Source organism: Montipora capricornis, chromosome 13 (genome assembly GCF_036669925.1).
Source record: "Montipora capricornis isolate CH-2021 chromosome 13, ASM3666992v2, whole genome shotgun sequence".
NCBI lineage: Eukaryota > Metazoa > Cnidaria > Anthozoa > Scleractinia > Acroporidae > Montipora > Montipora capricornis.
In genome coordinates this window covers 28,814,911-28,837,410 of record NC_090895.1, presented here as the reverse complement: position 1 = coordinate 28,837,410, position 22,500 = coordinate 28,814,911, and the positions used below count along the sequence as shown (strand labels likewise).

Sequence of the window (22,500 nt, the reverse complement as noted above, 5' to 3'; positions counted from 1 at the left end):
AGCTCGCTATTATTCATGGAGCGGTCGAATTTGCTCAAGACCCAAGTTTGCTTCAAGCTAGAGTCATGGGAAAGACGTATGGGGTAGATACTTGGAACAACTTTGATCCTGATACACACCCACTTGACAAAAAAGTTGTTCAGTTGAATAAAGAGTACTGCAAAGACGTTTTTGTAACTTTGGCTCACAAAAATGAACGGATAGATATAATGGAGAAAAGATCGTACACTTTTCATCCGATCAATCCCGAGCAAACTGCAGCGTCGTTCGAGTTTTTCAGTACGAATCAGGAGAGAGCTGAATTCACCACTGATCCAGGAGTCGAAAGTGAAAACGTTGAAATTGAGCTTGCCAGCCCGGATACAACGAAGGGCTGTGACAGAGAGTTAAGGCTGGATGTGATGTTCGGTGGTCCAGAGTTAAGAGTCGAGGTCACCGACGTTGAATCCGGCAATGTTGCAAAAGCATCCGTCAGACTCGTGTCAAAACCGGGTTTTCATTGAAAATGGTTGCTATCAATGAAAAGTGCAATGATGTACAACATGTTTTTGTGTACTCTGTTCTCGAATCCAGGTACATGGTACATGTCTCGTAAACAGATTACAGTCTCATTAGACTACAGTTTTCACTGGTTGCCAGACTTCTTCGTCACTCCGTCGCTGTCGGGCATAATTTTCTTTCTTTTCCAGGTTTACACTTCCAAGAAACATTCAAAGGCGTAGTGATTGACGGTCATAGCGGCTAACTATACCTTAACGAATGGCTACATTATTTGGAATTTGGAACTATTCTTTTGCTTATATAAAAAAAAATTCATACTAATCAAGGGATAAGTAAAAAGGGCTGAGTAAACATTATCCTTAAAAAAAAAAAAATAGTACATATACTTTTTTCAGAGGTAGGTGTTGTCATTTTGAAAATCTTTACAGTCAGCACCCCTTAGATGGAGGAACTGGGGTCCTCCAATTGTTCTAGGTCCGTGCTTTATATCCGTTAACAATACTAACCGGTTTAATCGTAAAATCGTAACCCAGCCTTGGAGTCATAACATAATTAAGTGCAGTATGTGCGGTCCGATTTTTTCAGAAGGACTGTTTGGGATAGCCTGCGAATGCAAATGTAATGTAAAACACCTCGGTTAGGGTTAGGTCAGTTTGTTAGATAAGGGGCTTAAATTTGGAAGGCAAGAGTCTACCCTCAACCTCAAATGCAAAAATGAACCATTTTATTAGTAAAGCAACTAGCGGTGCATGGAATTAGTGAAAATGTTGGATGATCTTTCAGTTAATGTTAACTAGTACAATTTCAATAAAGATTTTTGGGCAAACGTGTTTTTAATTTTCACGTGAAATTACGTGTTCACGTAATAACCACTGAAAAGCAACCTTTGTGGCTTTCGCAGGGGCGCACCACAGGGATTGCTTCTAGTATTTTGGACGTTCTCCCCCTACTGAAGAGTTTGTAGCCGATGAAAGCACCCAAAACATCTGCTTTTTGGAGACATCCTTACTAGATTTAGGGACGAAAACTGAGAGGTTTTTGGAGCCACGAGAAAGAGAAAATGAAGTTTTCTTATTATGCAACTAGTCCTTCAGAGCGGTTTTAAATTGAGTGTCGAAAGTAATTAGCGAATTGCTTTGGTTTATGATTACCTCACTCAATGATTGGTTCAAAGTTCTCGCGCCACTTTTTCAACCAATCAGAAGTGAAACCAGAACCAATCGTGGCTCGTGCGTGCACCTTTTCCCGCGCTTTGTGTCGGCTACGTGTATAATTACTCCCAGTTTTGATTGGTTTACCGGATTGTTTCCGTCCTTTTTGATTGGCCAAAGTAATTACTTTGGTTTTAGTTTTACGACACTCGATTGAAACTCGCTCTATTTTTGGAAGTTTTTCTGAAGATGAAAGAAAGGGTAACGATCTAGCCCAAGTTGTTCAAAGGATGGATAGCGCTATCAGCCGGATAAATCACTATGCAGTGGATAAGTCATATCGAAACCAATTGCGCAATCCAATGGTAAGTGATTTATCCGGTGGATAGCGTTATCCACCTTTTGAACATCTGGGGCCTGATGATACGGAATTGAGCTAAACGCAGAGAACTGAACAGTACTGAACATATGAAAGTAAAAGGGGGTTATACAAGGGACCAAGATAAATATTGTCATAGTTGGACCCACAGATCTGGTAATTTTAAATAAAAACTACTTATATATGAGAGGAATCATGCTTTGTGACACATTAATGATTAGTTTACCAAAGCCTTTGGATATTATTGTCATTAGTACAGATTAAAACGATTTTCAGGATTCATCTCCTTTCTAGCGGGATGGGATACAATAAAATTAGTCTTATCAGGATGCGAAGTCAACTTAATGGCCTTGAACCAAGTGGCAAGAAGGGAGAATTCGCGATTAACAATGCTATATAGTTCGGAGACATTATTTGTTGAAATATTACATTAATGTCATCAACAAAAAGAATGAAGGAAAGCCACGGGAAGATCCAAAGATGTCCGTAATAAGAAATAAAAAGGAATGGCCCTAAGGGACTCCACATTTAATTTTTTGCAAGTTTTGTCAAGGGTGCACCATTTTACCCTCTTCCTATACAAAACATTTCCAAGAATATTTATATCGGACATGCAACATGTCCATTGGAACGGTACCTGATCCAAGCGGTACCAAGACAATCAGAGCGTCACTTGAATTTGTTGAGACAACGAGAAAATGAAAAAGACAACAACAAAGTTTGGTCGAATGGAACAAGGTATTTCAGTGCGATCGGTAATTCGGAACCAACGTGGTCCATATTGCTCCAATAATGCGGTGGGACAGAACTCGATTTGGTTTCCAGTCGAAATACGGGGAATTTTGGCTAATAATTCATGCTAGCACACACATATACACGAATTTTCGGTCGAATAGTAAGCAACCCGATTGGTGTCGTTGCATTGCGCAGGTCCTTAAAAGGCAACAATGGACCAATTAGATGTCGTGTCATAACACACGATGTGTGCAAAGCTTTCAATGGGAACGATTGACTGCCGTTGGCAAAACAAACAAACCCTAACAACCCCAAGTTGAAAACAAGTCTGTTTACTACACATTAATCGTTGATACTCGAGTGGTTTAAAATGTAACAATGACAATTTTAAAAAGTTAAGGCTATCGACTGTGAATGCTTGGAATGACCGTAGAGCGACAAGGACCGCTCTTTAATTACAAGCAGAAGAGAAGCTAAAACATTGCTGGTGGCGCTCATATCCCATTGATGTCTCTTAAGACAACAAGGCGTGTTGCAATTGGCTTTTTTTTTTTACGGCACAGCTGCTGGTCTAGCCAGCATTCTTGAGGATGTTACAAATACTTGGAAATTTTCTATAAAGCCGCAGAAAATCAACCGAGAGCTTCGTTTGCTCTCTTTTTTCGCACAGAGCTGTTTGCACCATAATTGAAGATCCGGGGCAAATTCGTTAGGGGCAGGACAGGACGACAAAATCACGGACAATATGGCGACTGGTAAAATTTTACAACAAGAAAGGCAAGGCGAGCCGAGCTCGGCTCACCATACATTGACTTTTACTAGAGTCACAATTTCCAAGTAATCTCTTCGTCTTGTCCCGTCCCGTCCCGACTGCTTGCCTCTTGGTCTCCAAGGATGGGTTTAACTAAAGGTCTTTAAAACAGTCTCACGATTGCTTAGGTATTGTATTACTAAGCTTATGATTGGCGCACAAATCTTGCCCCACACTCTCAGCCAATCAGAGGCAAAAGCAGAAAGCGTTTTCCCGCGCTAAAGTTGGCCACGTGAACTTACGTTGCGTTTTGATTGGCTAAATTCGCTGTGTGCGTCTGTCATAGGTTAAATTAATTGGTTTAGTTTATAATACATTAATTTTCGCTGGTTTCATTAAGCAATTGTTCCCATAGAAAAAAGATTCCGTCTACTTATGCCACGCTCCTATCCGTGCTGATACAAACTGCTCGTGTCTACATTTGTATGCAACAACCCGCCTGAGCGAGCTATCTTCCCACAAGGACAACAGGCTACCCAGACTGAATAAAATCTGGCTACAAATGCAGTCCAGGCCGTTCGGGTATCTCACATGTTGACATGATGCGACATTTTAAAAAGAAATGTATAATAAGTTAGCTCTCCTACAGAAGCACGCTTAGGCGGGCTGCTCTTGCCTACGTCGGTAAAAAAAGGAAAGCTTGGCTGTCAGATACGGACGATTTCTCAATCTAGCGTCTCGTAAAAACTTTCATATAAATACTCCACGCTGAGGACGAAAATGTTCACTCTCATTAAAGAAAATCTACAGTTTGAAATTTCGACGAGTTGCGTCTTGAAAATTTGGCTACCTAATGGTACTAGCGCGAAAACTTTTCTCTTATACAGTGTGTAGAAATACCCCGGAGGGACCAATTTAATAGAAAGGGACTTTTAGGGAAATTAATTGCACCTAATGATACTATATCAATATGCGCTAACAAGTCATTGACAGATCACTTTGATGAGTCCAACTTCGGTAGCGACACAACAAAAGACTTAAAGTAAAAATCGCTTCCTTCGTTCTTGTAAGGAAAATTCTTGTCCAGTACAGTGCATTTAATTTAGTGAAACATTAATATGAAACTTTAATCGGGCAGGAATGTCACGAGTTGGAGGCTTCTCAAGACTATTGAATACTAAATCATTGCAGTACTTTCAACACGAAACAGAAGAGAAATACAAAAGTTTCAAAGCAGTAAGGAATAGTTGATTTTTGGAAACAGAGAGGAGTGTTCTTTTGCAAATAAATGAATAGGGAGACAGTAGAAAGTTATATTTTGACAAGCCCGCAAATATAACTGCTCCAAGATATGATATAAATACAAAGTATCACGTGGACATCCCTCGGTCCACCTTGATATCACAAAAAGGAAGGCTCCAAGTTACATCACCACCTGTTCATTCTTGGATGCAAATTTCTCTTTAAATGGTGTTGTGTGGTAAGATTTTAATGCTGTCTTTGAAAAGAAGGGAGGAGAATGATAAAAAATAAAGCCATCAAAGATTCCGGACATCCAAAATGCACAGCTGTTGGGAGACAAGAACGAAAAAAAAAAACAAGATTACAAAGGTTTCTTATGTTTCAAGACAGGGAAATGTGATAATTATAGTGCACGTTTATTGCAGCCTACTCAGAAGTTCGGTGAAACATGCTTTGCCTGTACGGTCAAATTTACCATCATATTTACAATCAAGAAATCGGCACTCGCAACTGTCTTCCCAGAAGTTGGATATGACGTTGCCCTTGTCCAAAAAAGGGGTACAAACTTCATCATCATCATATAAGCCACTCACCGTGTTATCTGAAAAACATGCCGCTACTTTATCACCCCGCGGGCTCCACTGTACTTCAAATATCCCTCCATTGCCATGGAAACTGTGAACTAAGGTACCAGTCTACAAGAACGTAAATAACAGATAAAGAACATCAACCATACTGCACATCTACAGTGAGTGAACCGTGGTTTGAAATAACAATATTAACAGCGAACAGAGCACAAGAGACACAACATCCGCCGTTGACAAGTTTAATAAAAAATAATAAACCACAGACACACCTGTGTTGACCACACGTTCAAAGATTTATCAAAGGACCCAGAAGCTAAATATCTACCATCAGGACTGAAAGCTACTGAATAAACTGGTTCTTGGTGCTTGGAAAGTGACATGACACAGTTTCCACGCTCAACTTCCCACAGCTTGACTGTGGTATCATACGATGCACTAAGAAGAAAAGAATGTAGTGAGCAGCCTCGGTTTGTAAGGAACATGTAATAATGTAAGCTCCCAGCGAGAAGCGAATTCTTTGATTATAGAATCATTTACTCGATAACATATTTTTCATGGGATGGTTACCCAAATATTTTATCGATACAAGGTATTTGCGCATTTGACGCACACACTAGTGGGGCATTTTGTCTTTCTACAATGACTAAAATTCGTCTTTGTTATGCGACTTTCACAAACATTGAAAATAAATCCAAAAGGCCAATTAAGATCGCGCGCGATCCTCCAGTCACTTAGACTCGATTGACCAGCCGTTTTGTGCGCCCACGTTCCTCCGTGCACACCACGGCTGGATCACTGGTCCAGCCAATTGTATTTTCCACCAATCAGAAAGTCCCCTGCCTGCTAAGTACAAAATACAATTGGTTGAATACAATTGCGACGGGTGCTACGTCACGGACAAACGACGCGGACCAGTGATATGGCCGTTGGTTGGGAAGAAGAAGTTAACTGCATTCCCAAAACGGCTGGAAATCGAGTCTCCCAGTCGCTGTACTTTTTAACATCGCGCGCGACGCGATTCCTGTAGAGCGCGAAGTGATTCCGCCAAGCTCACCAGGAGTTTTCGCAGCTCAATGGGTTGAGAATCCCACCAATGTTACAGAGGTTGTAGGTTCAAACCCTATTTTTTTTTTCGGTTTTCCTAGCCTGGCGGTAGCTGGCGACATTGTTGGCGCGGGAGGAAAATTAACGAGCGGCAAATGGGGCCATTCTCTGCGCCAAAAATACCACCAGCTACGCAGGCAACGGTTCTCCTTTCGCCTGATGCCAAAGGCTAAGCTCTATTACACCATCTACCACTTATGGTTGCATTTACTTTTCCATTTTTTTTCTAATGGGTGTTATCAGAAACCCATAAGGGTTGAAACGTGTAACGCGCGTTCACAGCTTCCGAATATTCAGTGCTAAGTACCATATTTGGAAACCCCTCGCTCCAGTTAATTTCGCGCGAGAACATTGGTGGTATTGCGTCACGGTGTTCTTGCGAACTGATTGGTTGAATGTTTCTCTCTTGTTGTTCCAAATATGGTACTTAGCAAGTGGAATATTCAGAAGCTTGTTTCCCAGCACACAAGGGGCCGTTACACGTTTCAACCCTTATGGGTTTCTGGTTTTATATGAAGACTAAGGGGTCATTTCCTTGGGATTCACAACAAGTCTGTGACATATTGATGTTATCTTTCCTACCCTGATGACGAATGCCCACTTTGAATGGGCGTTGCTGTTGATGCACCTTAAATCACAGATATTTTATTTCTAGAACACACTATAAAAAGCACTGTTCCCAGCTCCTCCATGGCCAAACTATGCAAATATTCACTCAAGAGATGGAAGAGGATATTCACAGAAACTTTGCATTCTTCCTGTTCCATTGATCAGTTGCACTGTACTCGAAACAACATCCTTCACAAGGACATGACAATATTAATATTTACGACTGTTCTACTGTATTTTACAACTTACCTAGCTAACATAAGAGGAGCATTTGGACAAGCTGTTGTGGGTCCGGTTGGACTCCAAGCTATTGTATAAATTTCTTTTTTATGACCTTGAAGATCAAGGACCCACGAATCTTGTTTTGCACTCCAAACCTACAGGAGTTAAGCCAGTTTAGCCTACAAAAGTTAACATTCTGTCCATATACACGGATGTTACGACAGGGAAGGAAAGTTTTCATGACTTAACTAAACCATTGCTCATGCTTTAGGGGAGAATGCAGGAAGTAGCTTCCCCTGAGGCTCAGAAACAGTGTCCCACTATCTTATCTAAAGGCCGGCTTACATGCCATAATTTGGTGGCACGATTTTTCAGCCTAACATTATCGAAGCACAAATCATACTTGTTTTTGATCTCAGCCATTTTGATTGCAATGCTTCTAAGTTGAACCCATGCCCAATCCTCAAATTCTGATTGACACCCTGGCTTCTTTGAAAGTATCGGCCCAACTTACAAAAAGCAGGGCAACAGATTTTCTGAATTGGGCTGATTTTTGTTCTCAAAAATCAGCCACAAATCAGGTGTCAAAATACACAAATGATTCATGCTCCAATAATGTTGGACTGACAAATCGTAACATGTAAACCAGGAGACAGCAGGTATGTGTAATCATCATCAGTTCAGTAAGGTATGTGTAATATCCCACATTTTTATGTCTAATTTCCTGAGATTACTATTCTCTTTAAGACCACAAAATGACCTAGTTTCATTATGTCTTCATGGCCATTACTTTTTTCTTACCTTAGCTGATAAATCATCTGAACATGAAGCTAATAATGAACCTGTTGGATCCCATTTGATAGCATTCACTTCACTCTGTCAAAAGAAAAAAAAGGCTTAAAATAGTAAATGCAATGCAGTGGGTCTTCCATGTCTCAAATATAGACATGATGCTTGGATTTCCAGCTTTAAGCAAGAATCCAGACCTAATTCCACTGGAATGAGGAAATTCATCATATGTTTGGTTGACTGAAAAATGAAGGGATTGGCATTTGAGACAAAAAAATATTTAAACTTTTTACAGAAGATTGTCACTGGACCACCTAAAAAAAATCCATCAGGTGCTTTACTCTATGTAATGTCATATAATTATCCTTGGATTAAAGAGGAGCTTGTAGTTGGGTATGTCTCTGAATGTAAGTTTACATGAACTGTACTGTCCTGACTATGATATAGCAGAAGAAACAAACACCGCACTTTGGGTACTGTGAAACTTTGGCACACCTAAGATTTCTAGATGGATTACATTCGACCAATCCATGTAAATCACTAAAAGAGATGGGTACTACATTATCAATATTCTAGTGTTATATAAATTATATTGACAATTTTCTATAAGCATTTCTTGAATATTTTCAAGGGATGGATAAACATGACCTAAAAATTATGTTCTGAAGACAAAATCAAAAACAACATACAAAATAAACTCACAGTATGTCCTTGAAAAGACTTGACAGGCTTGTCTACTCCTATTCTACAGATATGTATTATTTTGTCTGTTGAACATGACGCAAAGCTACTGTTGTTCTGCCAGTCCACATCCAGTGTAGGAGCTATGAGATGGTAAACAAAGTTTGCCGCATTAACAACCAATCACTGACCCATTTCTGTGACAAATTTTATTGTTTTTAAATGATCAGTGGTTAATTTAACCCTTTCAGTTATGAGAATGAGACTTGTAGATTTTACTCTGTTAACGCTTTGACGTCCAAACTGGCCGAAACCAGCCAGACTTAGTATTTTACTCGGTCTAACGCCAGACGATTTTACTTGTCAATGGGGAACCCCTGGGAGTCAATGGGTTAATAATATACATGAAAAAATTACTCTATTCTGATTGGCTGAGAGCAGTGCAGTTCCAGCGTAACAAAGTGCAAAAAGTGTAATACCAGTGAAATTTACAGTGCAAAGCAAGAGCGTGCCCTGGATGGCACAATTTATGGCACAATTTTTCCTTGATTGTGTGATGCGCATGCGTTTCTTCTACTTAACCATCGCAAATTTTTTCATGTATATTGATAAGCAATCACATGATTTTTCTCATGCAATTTGGAATAAATAAGAACTTGTAAATTTTTTTAAAGACTACAAATTGCACTTGCCCTAAAAGTCACACTCAAAATCACACTTGAAATCATGTGATTACCTATACCTAATACCAGACGGGGGCCACTTCACCACTTTAGGGATGAGTGGGTTAACAAGATCTAGATCCACTCAAAAGCTGTGTCCCCTTTAACATGTACCTTGGTGGAAAGCAAACTGTTGCTTAATTTCCCAGTTATTTGAATCCCAAACAACAGTGGTCTGCAAAGAACAGAAAATTACAAGTCATTAGATGAAGCATTTTCAGCACTTGGACTCTTCAATGTAACCACTGTGGATAGTTACAGTACACTGTACGTATGTTGTCTCATTGTCAGATCAGTTTAGCCAATTAGAAGATTCTTTCCAAGTCAACCACTTATGCTGAACAATGCCCTGCCCCCAAGAGTTTATTGCAGGATTTTGATTTCATCCAAACCTGTAGCATCCAGATTTGGGTTTTCTCCAAAAGATATGACTTCAGTAATAATACCAGGGGGACAACACACATTACGCCTTTATGGTGAACTTACTTTGTCTACACCTCCACAAAGAAGGTAATTTCCCTTTTTGTTCCACTTTATGGAAAATATAGGCCCCTTGTGGTCACCAAGCGTTTTTACCAGCTCTCCTGGACAAGGACAGAATAAAGTATAATTCTTAGTATTAATATAACTATTGTTAAAATTTCTTCATGTGTCATGATTAACCTCTTACAGCAGCATGTCCAATCAACAGACCTAGGGCACTAAATGGAAGATGCCGGTCAATCAACAGAGCTTTATGCATAATGATAGCTGTTTCAAGGGGAGCATTCCTTATGACTTCCCAGATATTTACATTGCCCAGAATGAAGTCAGACTCAGACTCACTGGCCTTCCAACCCCCCTGTTGGTAATTGGATTGGCATGCCCCAGAGAATAGTTACATCATTTTTCTCAGTGACTCTAGCAGGCTGTTGTTCTACCATTGTCATTATCATCATCATCATCATCATCATTACTATTTTGAGCCAGTTAAAAGCACATTTTACCTTCTGGATTCCATATTCTCGCTTGTCCATCATAGGATCCAGTCGCTAATAGTGTTCCATCGTTCTAGGGAGCAAACATCTACAGTACTTACAAAATTCTTGCAGTGGGATTCAAAAGTAAGACATAGGAGTATGACAGATAAATCAACCCAAAATCTCAGCAATCTACTATATAGAAAGAGCAAATCACTTACATTCCACTCTAATGAGGTAATATCCTTGGGAACATTTTTATGGTTCTCTAGATCTTTAAACTGATGCCGAAGAATGATAGGTGAAGTGATTCCTGATTCGCTTAATGGCCACAACCGTGCGGTGCCATCACCAGACCTATGGATGGGACAATAATAATTATTATTGTTAAACTACAGAAACAAGGCAACTGTTGATAAAACTGGGGTGGATTCAAGGTTGCCGAAGCATGCTTTTTGACATTTCCTCAGAAGTAACTGTCAACTTTATTGTCATCATTTTGTTACCAAACGGGACTTTGGGCATGATGCCCAATGAGTTTGCCAAGCAGAAAGGTCTCTGATGAGTCCCTTGGTAGGGATGAAACGAGCTTCGTAAGACTAACCATGAACTTACCCAGATGCTAATAAATCTTGTGATGGATTCCATGAACAAACAAACACCTGTATGAATGACAAGTAAAAGACTTTTAAAAGCAAAAATACACATGTAACCTTCCAAAACTATTTGTCGAAAACATACCAGCTTAAAAAAGGTAAAAGCAATAATGTACAAACCTCAGATTCATGGCCTGTTAAAAGTGTTGCCCGATGGCTTCCAACCTCATTAACTGTACCATCCACGTCCATAATTTCACCATGACCTTTGTAATTATCATGGCTGTAATGGCTATCCTCTAGACTTGATTCTTGTTTTATTCCAATATCTGGCTTGAGGGATCTGCTATTCTGTAACAACGTATGTCTTGTGGCCACAATATCTGGAAGAACAGCATCAATGAGTGCTATTTCAGTGGTCTCATCAAGTACTGTTCCATCCTTAAGAAGCAAAAGATAAGAAGATTACAAGTCAGAAGTCAATGGCACAGTACTGATTTTATCAGGCAAAATGAATGCAAGGGTTAATTATAATCAAACACCTTGCCATGCTGATTTATGGTGCTTTGAAATAAAGGAGCCAAAACGGAACACAATAAGAAACCAACGCTCACCCTCCACATGGCGCTTGTCTTACGAAATTTCACAAGTGTACTGCTTTCCAGTAACCAATGTATATAAAATTATAACAATAGTAATTACTAAGATATTAGTAATAGCCTAGCTCAAGTGTCCCACTGAGGAAACCACAAATCAAATCAACTCTTGGGAAAAAGTGGAGGAAATCCTCCAGTAAAACCTCTTGGAGCTCAGGAGACACACCTGTGCAAACCCTGCCCTTTCTCTATTTAATCAAGTTATTTAACTCATTGACTCCCCAGGGACCCGAGGATGCCCCCAGTCGACGAGTAAGATCGTCTGGTGTTAGGCAGAGTAAATCTGTCAAGTCTCATTCGCAGGAATCTATGGGTGAATTAACGACCCTGATAATCCTTTCATTGGCATAATTTATCGTTACGGTGAAATTTGTCATTAAAAAAAAATCCATGCTGTGAACAAAAAAACACAACAATAACTTCATGACGCAGAGAAATTTCCCACGTGATATTTACTGTACAGGTCCCTGTTGTGGGTAACTCATGAAACACTACTTTTTTAAAATTAAATTATTTTGAGAAAAACTCCTCGCTAATCACCATTCAAATTATAAAATCACCATTATATAATTCACTTTTCATTCGAAAGTTACCAAAATAACAGTTACTGTCAACCTCAATTCAACAGTTTTATCCTGTTTTGTGGAAGAAATCTTACTTCGTTCAATGTCACCTCTGCCTCAACATATTGCACGCCTTTCTGAATGATTGATACCAAAGCTCCTGGCGGCACCACTGATCCATTTATATTGGATTGATCTATGTGACTTTCCACTCCAAATGTGAATGCCGAATGCTGAAATCCTGTGGGTAAATGAAGATTCAAAATTGTTTTAACACACAAATTTATCGAGGAAACTATCATTAAATGGGAAACTATTATTATTATTATTATTATTTAATTTTTTTTGTAATGTATTTTAAGGTGGACTAGCTCGTATGGTTCGTCAGTTCCTTTCTAGTCTTCCTCTTTGCACCAATTTTTCTTTCTTTACTTGTTTATGGTATCGCGGTTTTGTAATTTTCCTTTATTTTCTATTTTTATTTTTATTGATATATGTTGGTTTCTTTTATTACATTGTGCAAAGAAAACAAGATAAAATAAAAATAAAAATATTATTCCATTCATTCTATGTAGATGAATGATATTGTTTTGGTAACTTTCTCAAATTAAGGAGGGGATCTACAGGAGTCGCCAACATTATGTTACCTGGTTGATCTGTTGAAATAATTATATATATAACAATGGAAATCATGCTTGAATTTTGTTGATGTTATTAAATGTGGTTAAATGAAATTCAACTTAGTTGACAACAAAGGGATGCTGGCTTTATCTGCATTTGAGTTAACAACTAGTCTAGAGTGGTTAGCTTCATAGCAGTTGACCATTCGTTCCCATCTGCGCAATCTTGTGTAATGTAGGCCATGCAGTCTCAGTGTAGCAGCCATTTTTGAGCTACACTGATGGTGGTTTTACTGTTAGTGTTAGCAAGTTCTTATCTTTTCTACATCCCCCTCCCTTAATGCCATTTTTTTCACTGTTAATGCAATGTAACAGGTGAACAGATGTCTCTGTGTGAGAGCTCATGGTTGGGTTGTCGAGATTGCTATCCATGGGAGCATTTTATTGTCTGGGGGCCAGGTGATCACAGTGGAGGCGCCTGGTCATCCCAGGCACCCACCAACCGTACAGCTTGATTCAGTTTTTTTATGGTTGATCATAGTTAATCATCTTCTTTTCCTATATGTTTACATGAAGGTCTAAAAATTGGAAAGTTCATGCACAAGAAAAGAAGTGTTGAACGAAATAAAGTGGTCACAGTTTAGGGATCCTTGCTGCAAAAACACTGTTTAATAATAATTATCATTGATATACTAATAACAGATATTTTTTATAAAAAGAATGGGAAAAAATCAAGATCTTGGCAATTTAAATCTATTACTGCACCAACAACTAATGTGGTCAAAAGTAACTGAATGAAAACACCACCAGCGTGTTGTCTTGTCATTAACAACTCCTTAAATGCCCACCTTCAACCGACAGGCTTTTTGACCATGTGTTTTTGATATGGAAACTCGCATTGCTTATCGTAGCGATCTGATTGGATGAATTTCAGCTTTGGCTGGACTTTCATTTATGAAAATTGTTCCACAGCACGCATTGCCTGTCGGCTGAAGATGGGCCTTTCATAATAATACTGTTGGGGAAGACACCTGTTATTAACAGTCTTTTTGTTATTCAAATGTGCCTGTCACTGTAACAGAGGAACCCTTTCGACAACCAATAAAGCTGCAGTTGGCATATTTATAACACTAGATGATGTCAAAGGGACAGTTTCACGATTTTGCGCAAGTCCAAACTTTGGCGCTAGCAGTAAATTTTACAGTTTCTTACTGAACCTGAGAACATGTTCATTAATCACAGGCAGTATTAAACAAATACACGGAATGACCGAGGTGCAAATTTGGTGGAAGACATTGCAGGTTTACAAAGAAAATATCAAACTTAGTTTTGACCAATCGAATTTATTGTATGGGTTGAACATTTTATTCTATGCACGAGTTGTCATAACATACAAGTTATCTATTTGCATGCAGTAGGTTCCTAACATGAAAATTTAAGTTTCCAATGAGTAATTCCACGTGGCATTGCTTTGCTGGCATTGCTTCCGTTTCCTGCATCAGTGCTTTCGATTGTTTCAATAACAATGGAATTGAATGGGCTGATGTGACAGTTTGTCCATGTGCAGAGACACGAAACTCTCCCTTTAACAATACCTTCACTAAATTCATAGCAATACTACTACTACCACTGATGATAATCATAATAACAATAATAATAATTTAGCTTGAATTTTACATTCTTTTCTTTTGTGAAAAGAGAAAAGAACAGTCTCTTTAGGTATGTAGGTAAATATGATGTAGTTTCACCTGCCTTGATTATGATTATTCTGGATATGAAATGATAGATGTTATTAGCATTTCATATTCAGGAAGCCCGAGTAGAATACTAATATTGTTTCATTAAAAACTCCAGGATCAACAAAATTGCCGACTAAAGCATCAATTTCTACTTCAGTCCATTCTGGTCCAAATCGACTTTTGCCGGTTGTTTTCAGCTCACTTTATTGCTGACACATTTCTTGACCATATCAGGTACAGGAGGTATATGAACTGATAGCCTGTGTCCGGCGAGCCAATGAAAATGCTGGAAATCTAATATTCCTAGTTCATGTTTTAATAAAAATATTTATTAACCACCAGTACTTTGCATGAGTTGATTGAAGGAGAGCCAGCTGCCTGCCAAAACTCAAATTAAGCTAAAAGAGAATCTTTACATTCTCGACGTAAATTGAGTAACTAACTATGTCATTAAAATTCTGAATCAATTTAACAGTTTATCATGATCAGTTTAAAAAATAATTTCTTTAAACGTGGAATATAAAATAACAATATAATTCGCGAACTAACCTGATTCTTGCAGATATCTGTAAACTAGAAAGTTGACCTCATCGCTGCTCATAGACATCATAAATAACACATAACAGGGGTCGGAGTGTTTTACGTACGCGTAGTTAATTCAGACATTGATGCCGAAGTCAATAAAAATTGCGGTTAGACAATCAACAGATCAAAAAAGGCAGCAATCAGTTGATCCTTGAAGCATTTATGAGCACAAAAAGACTATAAAAAATTACATTGGGATTGATGAAGCTGTTCGTAGCCCTAAAATTGTCGAAATATTCACACTTGTTGTCACAGTCTTGAATGCTTACTTGTCCGCCATGTTAACTTAGCGCGGAATTGTCACGTGACGATACTTCGGTGGCGTGACGTCACGGAGTTTAGGTCATATTTACTTTAGATTTTGAAGCAAGAGACAGCTTTCTTTGCAACTTTTGAGAAAAAAAAACACTTTCCTCACCGCCGAATAAGAAGACAGGTTAATTTTATATTAATAGTAATAATGTAATTTTTTGCTTGTGAGGTGCCTCGAAAGAGGTATGGGAACTAACCGTAGTGAATAACCTCGATTCGATGTCGATGTTTTGTCCTCTTCGCCATTCGTGGCCATATTGGTAAGAAACCCTCCGTTGATGCGAGGATCGGCATTATGATGGCCTTGATAAAGGCCATCCGTTGCCCGTTCTCCTTTATATTAAAAAAGTAATACTTACTCTATCTATAGTTCGAATTATTTTTACTGAAGAATGTAACTCATGACATAAACTGGAATATTATCACCTGTAACCAAGTCGTCTCATGTACACTGAAGTATAGACAGTTTTATTGAGTGAAATATTTTGAATTGAAAATGAAACAAATTTTTTCCGGTTTAAATTATTTTTCATGTGATGGAGTTTAAATTTAATAATTAAGTCAATGCGTAAATCCTTGGATGTCTTCGTCAGAAGGTTCTTGAAAAGTTAAAAAAACAATCCAAGAAATTCGAATGTTTCTAACATTCTTACTAGTGAAAATTGTATAACGTACCCAGCATCTTTCACTTGGAAAAGCTTGTAAATTTTGAACATACCAATCCCTTTCTTGCAGGAGCATTTCTAGTATTGACTTGTGCACTTTCCAATGACTTAGGTATCTACATCTACATGAAGGGGGATCCTGCAAAGTATCTCTCACTCGTTCGCTTCGCTCACTCGTGGGAGATACTTTTAGCACTCGAAGATAAAATTCGTTATCCCCAAGCGGCCATGTAATATCCTCCATATACATGGCAAAATTAAATATATAAGTTAACTATATAGATAATATAGTATAATAGGTTAGTTAAGGTGCTCAGTCTCAGAGGACCGCTTCACTTATTCGCACATAAATAGCGATTATTGTTGCTTCTTCCTTCTTGAAACAATAATATTGTACTACAAGAAGGTGAAAGGGTTTTTTGAAATTGCTCCAATGTTTTATCAATGTTGTACATAAGTGTTTTTAACCCCTCTGTTTGTTTCAAAGTAGAATGTTTACGGTATATTGCCCTGTTGTGAACTAAATAGTAATTTGATTCTTTGTAGTAAATATGGGTCGTGTAATCAGGAGCCAGCGTAAGGGTGCTGGGAGCGTTTTTAAGTCTCACTCCAAACACAGAAAGGGGGCTGCTAAACTTCGGGCACTGGACTATGCAGAACGTAATGGTTACTTAAAGGGTGTTGTCAAGGAGATCATTCATGACCCTGGACGTGGTGCACCTTTGGCTATCGTCAGCTTCCGGGATCCTTACAGATACAAGCGCAGGAAGGAACTTTTTATTGCCACTGAAGGCATGTACACAGGACAGTTTATTTTCTGTGGAAAGAAAGGTCAGTTTGTGTGTCTGTGTCACTTTACAACAAATTTTAAGTGAACCCCACTCAAGGGGTTCCACATTATTTGTAGGAGAACGTTAGGCACATCATAGGCAGTACTAATGAAGACTATTTGAAAGTAAGCATTTGCTTGGGATGCTAGTAACTACATTGTATTTTGCAATCATTCTGGGTTGGTCTGTTGGTGATGTGGCTAAGAAATATTGTCAAACACTGCTGCTACTAATAAAAGTAACTACTGTTTTAAGGTTCCTGCCTGTCGCTGATGTAATGAGCGCTCCAGTTGGCTAAGTGCTAGGGCATTATCCTACCATACTGGCACTTTTCTCTAATTTATATTGACATTTGTTGGGCCTTTGATTCTTGAGAAGGCTGAGGAAATTTGGGGTCACCTCACAGCTCTTACAAGGTCTCACCTGATTGGAGACCACCCTTGAGGTTTAACAAAAGAACAAATAACAGAAACAATGGACCCTAGGCCTAAAACAAAAGGGCCATTGTTTCTGTTACCCTAGGCCTAAAACAAAAGGGCCATTGTTTCTGTTTTGTTCTTTTGTTAAACCTCAAGGGTGGTCTCCAATCAGGTGAGACCTTGTAGGAGCTGCGAGGCTACCGGAAATTTACCTTGCCAAATTGTACCGATTAGTATGTGTATAATGTGCGGTTATTTTCCCTGAAAACTATAAAGCCAAATAAAAACAACTCATTAACTTCAAATGTACGATCGTTAACTCTTTTTACTCATCAATGGGTAACCCCAGGTAGTCAATGGGTTAAGGGAAAATCTGAGGGCTCCAATTTGGGATTTTTCTGTAAAGACCTCACTCTTGGTGCCCAGTACAAGAATTATTGCTGGACCCATTTGGGACACTGCTAATTGTATACAATCAAGTTTAAGTGGATTGTTGGTTATTGGTATTTAGGGAAAACCCGAAATCCTCAAGAAAAGCCTCTTTGGTTAGAGAATCCACCAACCTAATGACACCAGATCTGAGCTTTTATGCTTGGACACATTGGGCAACACCACCAGGAAACACCTCTGTCCTGAATGGAATTTGTTGTTAACTTGAAGCAACTGATTTAAAAAAGCCACAAGGCCCATGTACAAGTATACATTTTTAACCTTCATCATTTTGCTTTGGTTTCTGCTGCAGCTGCTCTTCAAATTGGCAACTGCTTACCCATTGGTACCATGCCAGAGGGTACCATAGTCTGCAATGTAGAGGAAAAGTCAGGTGACAGAGGCAAGCTTGCTCGTACGTCAGGAAACTATGCCACAGTTGTATCACACAATTCAGAAACAAAGAGAACACGTGTGAAGCTGCCCTCTGGAGTGAAAAAAGTTTATCCATCTGCAAATCGTGCCATGATTGGAATTGTTGCTGGTGGTGGTCGTATTGACAAGCCGATGCTGAAGGCTGGACGTGCCTACCATAAGTACAAGGCCAAGAGGAATTGCTGGCCACATGTTCGTGGTGTTGCTATGAATGTAAGTAGTGCCTTTTAATAGTAAAGTTGTTGACATCAAACTTAACTTAAAATGCTAGATTCTTGTTTGAATCCAGAAGTACTGTACAAAAATTAGTGTATAGTGTCAACAAAGTACCTAGTGCATGGTGTCTTCCAAGAGTTGCGTCGCAATGATGATGAGACTAGTTCAATGAAATAATATTTGATGTTAGTGAGACTTGATGTAGCTATTTGTCTAACATTTTGTTATTTGCCTGCAGCCTGTTGAGCATCCTCATGGTGGTGGTAACCATCAGCATATCGGTACCCCTTCAACTGTCCGCCGAGACACATCTGCTGGACGAAAGGTTGGTCTGATTGCTGCACGACGTACTGGTCGAATCAGAGGAGGAAAGAAGAACATCAGGGGAGATAAAGAAACAGATTAAATTGTAGCGTGCTCAGTTGCCAAATAAAATTCACTCTGTATTTGATTGTTTCTCATTTAATTCTGTGGTGATGATTGAGGGGTTGTTGTTATTACCATTTCCGATTCTGTACCCTTTAGGTTAACTTTGTGTCTTAGCAAACTGTTGCAAAGCAAAGGGTCCGAATATCAGTTGTGATAGTAAAGTTGGCATAATATCTTGAATCTCAAATTGCTTGCTTGCAAGGTACCTTTTTCATAGATCGAAGGGTCCTGGTATTTACAGAAAAAATGAGACTGATAGTTATTTCTAGACCTTGGATTAGCTCAGAGACTCTCAGTGGTCTGCTAGCCCATTTACCCCTCAGATGCCTGAGGATGTCTCCAGTTGATGAGTTAAATCTGTTGGCGTTCGACAGTAAAATCTGTCAAGTCTCTCTCCCAGGAGTCAATGTGTTAATATTATCCATTAAACAGTGGCTTGTTAATCAAGCCAACAAACAATGAGGTGGACTGGTAATTGGTGTAATGTCCTGTTGAGGTTGACTAGCAAAAGAGTTATTTTCATAGAATTGTGGCATTAGAGTTGGAGTTAAGTTTCCAAAATCCTGAATTCAGAAATACAGAAAGTATCCTAAACATGCATAAAAGCTAACCGTAGGCCTAAGGTTAGCTTTTATGAATGTTGGCTGAGGATTTTGGAAACTTAATTAACTCTAACTCTACGACATAACTCTATGAAAATAACTCTAAGAATAGCTGTCCCCTGTCCTGTTGTGTGTCAAGTATTGTGCTCTGACCAAGGATGATTGTTGTTCTGTTTGTAGCAATACATAGGATAAATGGTGGATGGAAGACACTGTTAAGAACTACTGGACACCCTGTACATGTGAATTCTTGCTGTGCAGTGTAATGCACTTAACCCATAACCATCCCAACTCTCTCCTAACAACAACAAATTGATTTCAGATTGTTCCTTTAAGCCTTGTTTCCATATGATCTGGGATCGGTCTGCGCCACATCACAGACACGTGAAAACATCTTTCCCTGGAGTCTGCAGGGATCTGAGTCACACGGTGTGGATGATTGGGAAAGTTGAATCTAGTTCTACTTTCCCGACCATTACAACACTTCCGACTAGGACAATTTTTAATCAATTAATGGAAATGTGTGTCTGAGATGATCTGTGTCCTATTGGCGAAGCCCTATTGTTCATTTTCTTGAAACACATCCAATCAGACTCTAAATAAGTGCACTCCTTCATCTCCTCGCAGAGGATTAGTGGTACGTGTACGCTTGTCTGCGATCGCTTCAGATTTAAATGGAAACATTTGCCTCCTTTGTTTACAATTGTCTGCCGTAAGACTGACGGAGACCATGTGGAAACCAGGGGTCATTTTAATAAACTTTTACACGTGTAATTTACAAGTGTAGCTATTGTTCTCAGACTCTAAAACAATGGCTACACTTGTAAATTACATGTGTAAAAGTTCTATTAAATTGTTCTGTGTAAAAGTTCTATTAAATTGTTGTATTAAATTGAGGAGGCAGTGTGGCCCAGTGGTTAGGGCACTTGCCTTGAGATCTGGAGATCCTGGGTTCAAGAACTGCTCTGACCACTTGTTGAATTTGATCCTGGTAGTCCCTGGTTCAACTTCCCAGCTGCACTTGTAAATAGCCAACTGGTTTGCCTCCGGCCAGTTGGGATTCTTAACAGTTGTAGTTGTCGTGTTTTGTTGTTTCGTTGATTCATTGGCCCTGAAAAGCCCCTATGGGGAGCGGTCAATTCAGTATGTATGTATGTATGTATGTACCCCAGGCTTTAGTTTGGGTAGATAAAGATTTTAACCCATTCACTCCTCAGGTGTCCTAGGATGCCCCCAGTAGACTCCAATCAGTCGCAATAAACAAATTCTTAAGCATCCTTATTACAGGCCCTTTTAATGTTTAACCATTGATAGCTGCATTTTCCCTGTTGGTGATGCAAATGCAGGAATGGGACGTCCCTTTACCATGTGCGGCAAAGGAAATAGGAGATATCCACGTGCAGGGTAAGACTAGGTCTAGTAAACTGGTTTTTCTTTTATCCCAGTCAAGCACACTCCATTATGACATTTAAGAAAAGTTATGCAATACTATAGTGTTTTTTTTGGAAAATAGAATCCAGTGTTCAAATTTGCACCTTGCTCTTGACATCTATCCTGTGAAACTGAAAGTCTGCAGTTCCTTTTTGGGTTCATGTATATTGATTACTTTATCATTTTGATAGGGATAAATCTTGACAAGATATACATACGAACACCAGGAAAGAGTACTGCTAAAAGTAACTTTTCACCCACCCCAACAGGGGACAGACATGACCGCTCTACCCTTGAGGCCCAGGGACGCAGTGAAGCCGCTCGGCCAAGATGGCGACCATCTCCCGAGAGTTGGCTGGCGGTTTCGTGCGAAAATCTAGCGGTTTGTCCATGCTTGAAAGTTAGGAGAGGTCATCACCAGACTTGCGCCATTGAAATGCCCCGCGGTAAAAGGCTTCCTTGTCAGAAGGAAGCTTGTGCTATCCAAAAGTGTCTTCAAGGTAGGTTGGCTCTTTAGTGAGTTTCAGTTAATTACATGTATGGGTCACAGTTTGACTTATTGACTCTCAACTCCGTTTTCTTCCCAGAACATAACTACCAAGAAGACAGATGTCAACAGGTGATTGAAGCCATGAAGAAATGCTGCAAAAGAGAGTCTGCGATAAACACTGAACTTTGCTTGGGTGTTAAATAAGATCTCTGCAACAGAAAGCATTGGAAGTCAAAACGCATTGTGGCCCAGTTAGTTGCATTTCCCTGAAGTAATGACTCCTGTTTACCTTTTTCCCGCTTCCTTATTCCTTCTGACAGGGGTTTGTGGGATTGTGTAATCATTCTCTTCCCCCCACCCCTCCCTTTCCCATTCGCTCTTGACCCTTTCTCGCACAGGATGAGCTTTCCATTTTTTTTCTGTAAAGTCAAATCAGAAGCCCATAAGGGTTGAAACGTGTAACGGCCCCTTGTGTGCTGGGAAACAAGCTTCTTAATATTCAATTTGCTAAGTACCATATTTGGAACAACAAGAGCGAGGAGTTTCCAAATATGGTACTTAGCAATGACAGATTTAACCAATTAATTCGCACTGAACATTCGGAAGCTGTGAACGCGCGTTACACATTTCAACCCTTATGAGTTTCTGGTCAAATGTAATAGTTTGTTAGCATTCAACCATAATTGAAAGTTTGGGACAACCCTTGAAGTACCCTGCATGCAAGCTCTCACCTCAGGGATTGTCACACAGTAGTGAGAGTGACACTTTGAAAAGCCCTGAGAGGTCAGACCAAGTTATCCCTTTGTTCTTTCCATTGTCTGAGTGGCTTCAAAATTTCTCAAAACCATGGTGGCTTGAGTCGGGCTTATGCAAGCAGAATGTATTGTAACAGTGGGTACACGAAATTTGAAAGTTGTATGGAATGGAAAGCACCTAGGGGAGGGAAAATTTGGAAATAATAAATAAAACAAGAGTGGCAAAAAAAATGATATGTTTTATTTGAGAATTGAATTTGTCACATACATTCTGGCATACATTACCCAGAAAGACC

At 39.3% G+C, this 22,500-nt stretch overlaps 5 protein-coding genes across 5 annotated transcripts in view; 3 read left to right on the top strand and 2 right to left on the bottom strand.

Moving 5' to 3' along the window:
* Positions 1-2,223, top strand: part of LOC138029630 (heat shock 70 kDa protein 12A-like) — a 20,438-nt gene extending 18,215 nt beyond the window's left edge. The window contains exon 4 of the mRNA XM_068877331.1: positions 1-2,223. This exon is cut by the window's left edge and continues 579 nt beyond it. Within this exon, the coding sequence (XP_068733432.1) occupies positions 1-503 (503 nt within the window). The 3' untranslated portion in view covers positions 504-2,223.
* Positions 2,224-3,082: 859 nt separating this feature from the next.
* LOC138029631 (F-box-like/WD repeat-containing protein TBL1XR1) lies at positions 3,083-15,497 on the bottom strand. The gene is made up of 14 exons (XM_068877332.1): positions 15,156-15,497; positions 12,343-12,488; positions 11,209-11,469; positions 11,048-11,094; positions 10,654-10,789; positions 10,460-10,523; positions 9,960-10,057; positions 9,588-9,648; positions 8,773-8,894; positions 8,083-8,157; positions 7,309-7,436; positions 5,616-5,781; positions 5,353-5,454; positions 3,083-5,085 (listed from the first exon to the last, which is right to left on the bottom strand). The coding sequence occupies exons 1-14, from the start codon at positions 15,214-15,216 to the stop codon at positions 5,056-5,058; spliced, it is 1,497 nt and encodes a 498-aa protein (XP_068733433.1). The 5' UTR covers positions 15,217-15,497; the 3' UTR covers positions 3,083-5,055.
* Positions 15,498-15,734: 237 nt separating this feature from the next.
* LOC138029633 (large ribosomal subunit protein uL2-like) lies at positions 15,735-18,943 on the top strand. Its single transcript, XM_068877335.1, has 4 exons — positions 15,735-15,763; positions 16,715-16,999; positions 18,160-18,494; positions 18,736-18,943. The coding sequence occupies exons 2-4, from the start codon at positions 16,720-16,722 to the stop codon at positions 18,901-18,903; spliced, it is 783 nt and encodes a 260-aa protein (XP_068733436.1). The 5' UTR covers positions 15,735-15,763; positions 16,715-16,719; the 3' UTR covers positions 18,904-18,943.
* Positions 18,944-20,853: 1,910 nt separating this feature from the next.
* On the top strand, positions 20,854-22,435 carry LOC138029914 (uncharacterized). Its single transcript, XM_068877767.1, has 3 exons — positions 20,854-20,932; positions 21,151-21,459; positions 21,547-22,435. Exons 1-3 carry the CDS (start codon positions 20,863-20,865, stop codon positions 21,651-21,653), a joined length of 486 nt encoding a protein of 161 aa, XP_068733868.1. The 5' UTR covers positions 20,854-20,862; the 3' UTR covers positions 21,654-22,435.
* LOC138029915 (FUN14 domain-containing protein 1-like) overlaps positions 22,424-22,500 on the bottom strand; it is an 8,462-nt gene continuing 8,385 nt past the window's right edge. The window contains exon 5 of the mRNA XM_068877768.1: positions 22,424-22,500. This exon is cut by the window's right edge and continues 483 nt beyond it. The gene's annotated coding sequence lies outside the window, so the exon portion shown is untranslated.

What these genes read in the sequence shown, in the direction of transcription:
- LOC138029631 (XM_068877332.1), bottom strand. Translation starts at nt 15,216, where the DNA reads ATGATGTCTATGAGCAGCGATGAGGTCAACTTTCTAGTTTACAGATAT. An exon ending in CAAGATTTATTAGCATCTGG is followed by an intron (nt 10,790 to 11,047) that starts GTAAGTTCATGG and finishes TCCCATCCATAG; the next exon opens with GTCTGGTGATGGCACCGCAC. An exon ending in TTACCTCATTAGAGTGGAAT is followed by an intron (nt 10,524 to 10,653) that starts GTAAGTGATTTG and finishes TTTGCTCCCTAG; the next exon opens with AACGATGGAACACTATTAGC.
- LOC138029914 (XM_068877767.1), top strand. Translation starts at nt 20,863, where the DNA reads ATGCAAATGCAGGAATGGGACGTCCCTTTACCATGTGCGGCAAAGGAA. An exon ending in AGGAGATATCCACGTGCAGG is followed by an intron (nt 20,933 to 21,150) that starts GTAAGACTAGGT and finishes TCATTTTGATAG; the next exon opens with GGATAAATCTTGACAAGATA. An exon ending in TATCCAAAAGTGTCTTCAAG is followed by an intron (nt 21,460 to 21,546) that starts GTAGGTTGGCTC and finishes TTTTCTTCCCAG; the next exon opens with AACATAACTACCAAGAAGAC.
- LOC138029633 (XM_068877335.1), top strand. Translation starts at nt 16,720, where the DNA reads ATGGGTCGTGTAATCAGGAGCCAGCGTAAGGGTGCTGGGAGCGTTTTT. An exon ending in TATTTTCTGTGGAAAGAAAG is followed by an intron (nt 17,000 to 18,159) that starts GTCAGTTTGTGT and finishes TTTCTGCTGCAG; the next exon opens with CTGCTCTTCAAATTGGCAAC. An exon ending in TTCGTGGTGTTGCTATGAAT is followed by an intron (nt 18,495 to 18,735) that starts GTAAGTAGTGCC and finishes ATTTGCCTGCAG; the next exon opens with CCTGTTGAGCATCCTCATGG.